Raw genomic sequence first — 7,951 nt, 5'->3', positions numbered from 1 at the left:
ACGCCCCGACAGGGCACCATCCTCTCCCCCCTGGGGGACGGGGCCAGGAGTCCGGCTGCGCGTGTCGCATATGTGCGAGAGAATGGACGGATGAGTTGAGTGTGCTTGGCTGCGTGCGTGACTGGGAGTATGCAAGGCTGGGTGAGAACGCATGCAAGAGACGGGGAAAAAATACAAATACGACATCTGAAGAGAAACAAAATTGAGAAACGCAACACTTTGAGGTTAGTAAAGGTTTCAGGAAAGAAATTTCGCCTTTGAAAGAGAGGCTGATCCTCAAATCCCTGAAAGGAAGAACTTTGGATATGAAAAAATCATCGTCATCACAAAGATAATTTCTTTTTGTTTTGAATTATTGTTAAGTTAGTATTAATTGACACTGGACAATGCTATGGCAGGTATGGAGCAGCAGTGCATTGTATTAAGATGCATTTGGTGGCTTTTGGTCTTTTCTTTTTGCCTCCAGTGTGTTCCTTTTTTATGATACTTTTTATTTTCAGCTTTTAGTTTCATTGCTTCTGTAAAGGTGATTGACGAAGATCGTACTCTACCCTCACGCCAGAACCCTAACCTACGCACCGGACATGGGCTTGATGCTGTGAAATATTGACACCATCACTATAATCAAACAAATGACCAGCTCCCCTTGTGACATTGCATTATTTTTCCTTCTATTTACAGCAAATCACTGCTTTGCAGTATTGTTGCCATAAGGGAGAAGAGAACAATGGCCATTTCACGTAGGATTGTGAATCATAACCTTTGCATGTACTAAACTATAGCACAGTTATTTTTTAGGGTATTTTAGTTTCCTTAGGCTGTTGATACAGTGTAATTTTCATTTTAAGTAAAACTGTGCTTCAATGTTACATGTTTCCCCTCCCCCTACCCTCACTATTGTCCGACTTGCTAAATAATCTATGGTTTTGCACATGTACTGCAAAGTGAGGCCTGAAGTCTTTCTACAGGACTTGGTTGGTTTCATAGGTTTTGACCAACCAATGTCCTTTACAATATGCATCACTCAACCACAATCTTTGTTGTCTTTCTAGAGTAATCCAATGATGCTTTTTAGTGATACTTGAGAAAATAATGACTTTATTTCAGGAGCAGCAGTAACGAATCTGCTAATGTATCTCAGCTAGACTAAGAGGGGACTTAACCTCCCTGTTTTCGAAGTCGGAGGGTGTCCCACATTTCGGGCTAGAGTTGTCCAATGTGGGTTCTCCTGAATAATAAATAAACCCGTGAACAAGTTTGCTGTACCTTTAGTACCTTGCAGTCCTTAGCCCCACCACTCCCATTCCCCTTATACCAGCTAGGTGTACAAACTTACCCCTGCTTATCCTTACCCATTTTTTGTGTTAACTTCAAACACTGTAGTAAATGATTACACATTGTGCTCATACACCTTCTGTTGAACATAGGGGTATTTTTTGCAGCATTCCTTGTTAGCAAAAGTGGTTTCAAATCTAAAATTATGTCATGGAAGGAAATAAGGTGGTTTGCCCAAAAACCTTTTTGGGAGATAGGCTATACAGGTTAGGTTGTCTTCAAGAAAATAAATAGTGAAACCCAAACCGGGAGACTGAGTGTGTGTGTGGTCTGTCGTGAAAAGAGATGTGACTTATTGTTTTGTGGATTTTTTGTCCTCCCAGTTTAAAAGACCCCTTCACAACCTACATCAACCTCAAGATGTGCATGCATTTTGACAATGAAGATGTGTTTAGCTCCAGTGTCAGGGTTTTTCAAACACTTATTTAAAACTGCAAGCAGTCATATTCTATCAGGTGCTGACAAGATTTAGACTATTACAGTGCAACCGGGGTTCTGAAGTAAAGAGTGACCATATTAACTGGAAATCTTTGGCTGAACGTGTCATTGATTGTCAGCTGACAATAAGTAGTTAACAGGGTTACACTTAACATTGCAACACCAGCAACATCTGTGGCTTTTGTTAAATATGTATTTTTATTCAGCCTCAGTTAACCAGGTTTGACTGCAAATATGTTAAAGTAACAGCTGATATTCTAAACCTGTTTTTTACTGAGTGAGTTTATTGAAAAAGTTGGTATCTCACCATGGTTATGACCAAATATGGTACTAGGACTCGGTATGGAGAGTAAATAATAAGTGAACATTTAAACTAAGAATAACGAAAACAGATACTGTGTTTAAAGTAAAAGTAAGGTGCATAATCTATTCTAATAAGCAATCCTTAAATACAAAATCATTACTTCTGATATTTGGGGCAGTTCTTTGACTAGACAAAGTTTTTGGGCTCCTCTATTATGACTCAAGTCTGATACTCCGAGTCAGCCCAATGGTCCCACAGCCCTGTGATCCCACATTTCTACAGCAGCAGAAAAAATCGTAACAATCACATACTACATATGCATTTACACACTTACATACATTCACATGCATATGTACCTGCATACATACACATACATACATCGGCTCATGTAACTACAAACATGAATTGGTACATACATAATGTACCTGTGTAAAATATGTGTCTATGCCATTCATTTATTTATTATACAGTCTGTGACACGTTGAAGGAGGTATGCAGTGCAAATTGGTTTGTGTCCAATTCCTGTGCTTCATCCAGGTGATCTGGAACCTAGTCAATACGAGGTCTCTGTGTTACATAATTTAGTACAATGTGCACGAACATAAATATTAGCTACTAACAAGGGATGGGTGCACCAGTATTAGCCAAAAACTACGTTCCATTTTTAGTCAATGCCACTGGATAATAGGTTTGGTGTAATTGGCTACTAAATTAGGACAAAGAAAGAAGAGAAAGTAAATATGGGAACATGGAGCCTTATTTTTGAAAAAAAAAAGAAAGAAAGAAAGAAAGGAAAGAAAACTTGTGAAACATAGGGCTGTGGCAACAAGCATGTTCCTCTCACACTTAGTGGGCTGTGTGCTCCTTGGCTTGGCAGAGTTTAAGTTACAGTATAATACAGTTTGATCATAACCACTAACAATGCTGTCATGTGCATCGAGTGACTTGTCTGTGTGTGAAAATACTCTCTGGTGTACACGCTACTGTTTATCCCCTTAATACCTGTCCACTTAATGAAGTTCTCATCCCACTCTGATTTCTTATGAAGCTGAAAGTAATTAATTATCCCTCACAATGACGTTAATTGGGGTTATTTGATCTTTGGCGTTTAGCTTGACAGGCTATTGTACTTTGTGGTACATCCGTCACCACGATGTAGCACAAACAACAGCAAAGGGTTTATGGTGTTATGACTTGATGTTACCAACGGTCCAACTGGAATTCAAACGATATAGAACGGAGTCTGATAGGCTACGTGGACTATTTATGTGCATGCGCATTGCTGCATTTGAGAAAGACAAGTTCAAAACAGTCAGACATTAAGGTTAGAAGGGGTGGATTGTAGAATACGAAAGCAACTGCCCTGGTGAAATGTGGATAAAGACAGAGAAAAAACACGTTCTTTATAGAAGCACGTTTATTCTGAATGTTTAAGCCGAAAAAGACAATGCCAACACGACAAATTAAGAAATTTTGTACAAACATGAATACATCCGCCCTTCTTTCCGTTTTGACCGAGTGTAGTGAGAGCTCTTGAATGCAGCATTATGAAGGAACAGGACATGAGAGCTCTGTTTTGGACAGACACATCTCTCCGGAAAGACGGTGAGTTCATGACTTGAGTTTCGCCGTTTAGGTTAACTTTTTTTAGAAGCTAGACATCATGTCACCGCTCTGTTGAAATATGAACGACACAAAAGGTTAACACGTGTAAATAGGATGCGAGTATAGAAGCTGCAACGAGAGTAATGGGGCGAATGTTACTCACGGCTGCCAAGTTCACGTCTGTTAGGGCGCGTTTTAGTAAGAAAAGGCGATTTTTAGACGAAGTAGTAGATCGATTGAGCATTTTTTTGAGTTCATGTCGTGTTGTGAGAATCTGCGTGGTTGTCACATTGTAGAAAGAAATGCATCACTTTAATAAGAAAGAAGCATGCATTAAAGAACATGAAAACAAAAAATGATACCTTTTTGTAAAATATGTCCGAGTATTTTGATAACTACTGCAAAGAGAAAACAAAACAAAACCGTTATTAAAAACATTTTCCTCCATTTTTGGTAGATATGTTTTTTTGTTTCTGTTTTTTTTTTTTTTTTTTTTTTTTAAATTTGACATTACTCTTAATGGGCCTGCGCAGCACACCTGTTACCTGTTTGAATCCTGGCGCCTAAAAGCCTGCAGATGTACTCCATGGTGGATCAGGTTTTGGGGACATCTGAACAGCCTGACCTGACCACAATGTGTGTGTCTGTGTTTGTGTGTTGGGACTGGGTGGGTGCTGGCATAAGGCCTCCCATTGTCGCTGTGGTGCGAGCTGTAACAAGAGGAGAGAGAGGCCAAACACAACGCTACACAACTAATCTTCTAATAGGAGCTAAGCCAGGTTTTGGCTGCTTCCTGTTTTTCATTATGAAATCGTCTCTTTTGCACTGAAATGGGGCCGTCTCTTCTGCTTAAACAGAGTAGCATAATAGGGAAACACTAATTACACACAGGGATTACGTAACACCTGTTGCACCAATATTTACAGGCTGCAGAACATGAGGTAAGTATGAGAAAAATAAATGAAAATGCTCCTTAACAATGCTGGATTTTTGTTTGATTTAACCCTAGTATATCTAAATGTTTTATTGTGTACTATATCTTTTCAACTTCTTAGTTTTGTTAAATAATTATTTTCACTCTCCAAATTATCTAGCAGCATGTAAATCTGTTTTTCTTCTGAACAGGTGAATTTTGTAGCTTTCATCCTGCACTCCTGCACTTCTTCCTCCCTCTAACATCTCACCATGGACAACCTGGAGGAGGACCTGACCTGCTCTGTATGCTACTCTCTGTTCTCCGACCCACGGGTCCTGCCGTGCTCTCACACCTTCTGTAAGAACTGCTTGGACAACCTGCTCCAGGTGTCCACCAACTACTCCATCTGGCGTCCACACCGCTTGCCGCTCAAATGCCCAAACTGCCGCAGCGTGGTAGAGCTTCCTCTGGCGGGTGTTGAAGCCCTACCCACCAACGTTTCTCTGCGGGCCATCATCGAGAAAGTAGGAGAGAATCACCCTAAAATATCAAACTCCATGTTGAAATCCTCTTATTGGTAAATCCTTCCTGCTATTTACACTTGTGTTTTTTCACTCATCTTCACAGTACCAGCTAGAAACTGAACCCCGGCCCCTGCCCTGCGAGGAGCACCACAGGCAGCCCCTTAACATGTACTGCATCCAGGATCGGAAGCTTATCTGTGGGATGTGTCTAACTGTTGGGGACCACCAGGGTCACCCCATTGACGACCTGCAGGCTGCTTTCATCAGAGAAAAACAGACCCCATCGCTGCTGCTGGCCAGACTGTCAGAGAGAAGATGGGCACAGGTAAGGAATCTGCCCTCAGACACATTTCAGAACCTACTTTTTTCTGTTAAGTGAGTCTAACTTTCCTCTGCTAGGTGTGTGAGCTGGGGGAGCAACTGGAGCAAGAGAAAGCCCGCTGTGAGGGTCTGTTGAGGCAGGACCGACAGGAGGTCAACCAATTCTTTCAGACGCTGGAGACGGTGCTCGCCCGTAAGAGACACGCCTGCCTGGAGGCTCTAGATAAAGCTGGAGCAGAGGTGTGCCGGGCCTACGACCCCCTCATACACAGAGTCAAAGAGCTGCAGGTGCGCTTAAAACAATGACACTCACACATTTAGCGGATATGCGGATAATCACAGGAAATGACACTTAAAATTTTTAACTATCAGATGTGGATGTGATCTACTCTTTATGACTTACAGATGCAAAAAATATTCTGAAATCCAAGCATCTCATATTCCTGGTGATGGCGTGTGGTGTATTTTAGCTGTCAGTGTTTGGTTATGACCTCTTTAGATTATGTAGTTTGCTTTGTTGAACAAGTGAGTTTGGAGAAGAAAATTTGATCTATTTTTGGTTGTCCTATAATTAACTTCATAATCTATGGATCCAGTCTGTGAGAAGTTCTCAGTTGGTTTCAGCACAGATAACACTTTGGTCTCCTGTAGGAGGAGCAGTTGGACCTGGTGTCTTTGGGTTCATCAGTAGAAGAGGAGGACTCACCGCTGGTCTTCCTGGAGAAGGTGCATCAGTTCAGAGAGCGTGTGGAGGAGTTCATTAAAACCCCTTTACCCCCCGTGATAAACCTCTCTGTTAGTCCACTTGCAGCTGAGTTCCTCCAGCAGCACTGGCCGGCAGTGACCATTGGTGGCCTGGAGGAAGCCCCTGTCCCAAAGCTGTGCTGCTGCACTCAGTGCGGTGGCATGGAGGCCGCCGTGGAAACCAACACAGAGCGGGACGAATCTGACGGCTGGCTGCACGATCTCCGGCCGACTTCTTCTGTGGTGCTGCTGGGGCTGCTGCTGCTGCTGGCGGCGCTGTGGGTCAACCCGGTAGGAGGGGCGTCTTTGGGTTTCTCTGTCCTGTCTCGGTTCAGTCAGGCAGTGCACGGGGTCAGCAGCGAACTGATCACGTGTGTGTGGGACTCTGTTGGATCAGCGTACATGGTGTTGGAGACCAGTATAGGAAGATGGGGCTGTGAGCTCTCCTCAGTGGGGGAGCGAGCCCTGCAGCAGCTGACTGTGTTATTCAAAGCTCTGACTTCATCTCACTAAAGACATCAAACTGTCATCTTCCTTTTGTAAAGGAAAGATTCACCCAAAATTTATGTTTTATTGATGCTTTATCTCCCCAAAAAGGTCAGACTTGTGAAAAAATAAAACCAATGTGAAAAAATGACACTGGAAGCTAAATACTTAGAATTAGAAAATTAGAATTTCAAAATAAAAGCTCCTTCCACACATTTCAATGTGGAGTATGGTCTGAGGGTAGATTTTGTTTTCTTTTTAGCCTCACTCAAAGATTCCCTCATCCGAAGCAGGCCTAAGAAAGTCTATGATTGTTTTCACACAGAAAACTTAAAAAAAACCTTTCTATGTAGCTACAAATCTTTTTATATACTTATGTTATTATGAAGTGATATATAATTATGTGTATTATGTTGCGACCACACTGCCTTATTAAAAAGAACTTATATCAAACACTTATTTAATTTTTCAATAGAAAAAGTGTTAACACTAAAAAAGTGCCTACATTTCCCATCATGCAGCAAGATGCTCCAGAGAGCTCTGGACTCACATGTATCTCCTTACAGTGGACCATTTATTTAGTGAGCCGTCGAGCCTGATGAGTGCTCCTGACTTACAGACCATGGGTCATGTTACCATGGCGCTCATCTCCATCTCTGTGCCTTTAACCATGACACGCTTACATAAGCCCACTCAACGGCCTCATTATCGAGGACTGTTACTCCATTAGGATCAATAAGTCCTGTAACAGGAGTGCAGGTATTGAAAAATCTTTACAAGAGCTTTACCAAAACATTCCTTTCACGCCTGCAGGCAAAGATCTTATGTTGTCACAGATGAATATATATATATATTGTTTTTTTTATCTGAGCACAAACCTGTTCTGTTTGGCATAATCGTATATATTCAGTTTGTATATTAGATGTCACAATAAATTTATTCCAACCACTTGTTTTTGTGTTGTTGAAATTTTTGGAGTCATCCATGAGCCACAATACAAGTTAATTAGCTGAGGCTTGCTGTAGTCTTATCTACAGTGTGAAATTTGACATGACGCTACCACCAACCAGTGGAAACACATTTGATAAGTCATGACTGTGCTAATGTCAGAGGAGCCTCGTGTTATGAAATCTGATCTAATCATATTCCTAAAAGTCTGGCCACATAAGTCAGTATTAATTTTTACGAGCCCTGGGATTTACAAAAAAAAAACGGGGTTGGTGGATGAATCCCAACAAAAAAATTCCCTAAATCTAGTTTTTATCAAAACTACCTACA

The 7,951-nt window shown here is 41.5% G+C and overlaps 1 protein-coding gene across 2 annotated transcripts; it reads left to right on the top strand.

The window, feature by feature from the left end:
• Positions 1-3,364: 3,364 nt before the first annotated feature.
• On the top strand, positions 3,365-7,616 carry trim59 (tripartite motif containing 59). Of its 2 annotated transcripts, none has more exons than XM_074680414.1 (5): positions 3,365-3,682; positions 4,808-5,122; positions 5,226-5,447; positions 5,522-5,731; positions 6,095-7,616. In XM_074680414.1, the coding sequence occupies exons 2-5, from the start codon at positions 4,868-4,870 to the stop codon at positions 6,698-6,700; spliced, it is 1,293 nt and encodes a 430-aa protein (XP_074536515.1). In that variant the 5' UTR covers positions 3,365-3,682; positions 4,808-4,867; the 3' UTR covers positions 6,701-7,616. The 2 variants fall into 2 exon arrangements, with proteins under 2 accessions (XP_074536515.1, XP_074536516.1); XM_074680415.1 differs by lacking the exon at positions 3,365-3,682 and adding an exon at positions 4,199-4,623.
• Positions 7,617-7,951: the final 335 nt, after the last annotated feature.

The sequence above is a fragment of the Halichoeres trimaculatus genome, unplaced genomic scaffold, assembly GCF_033239565.1.
Source record: "Halichoeres trimaculatus isolate MK-OKI-2021-1 unplaced genomic scaffold, fHalTri1.1 fHalTri1_scaffold_9, whole genome shotgun sequence".
NCBI lineage: Eukaryota > Metazoa > Chordata > Actinopteri > Labriformes > Labridae > Halichoeres > Halichoeres trimaculatus.
This window is presented reverse-complemented; position numbering and strand designations above follow the sequence as displayed.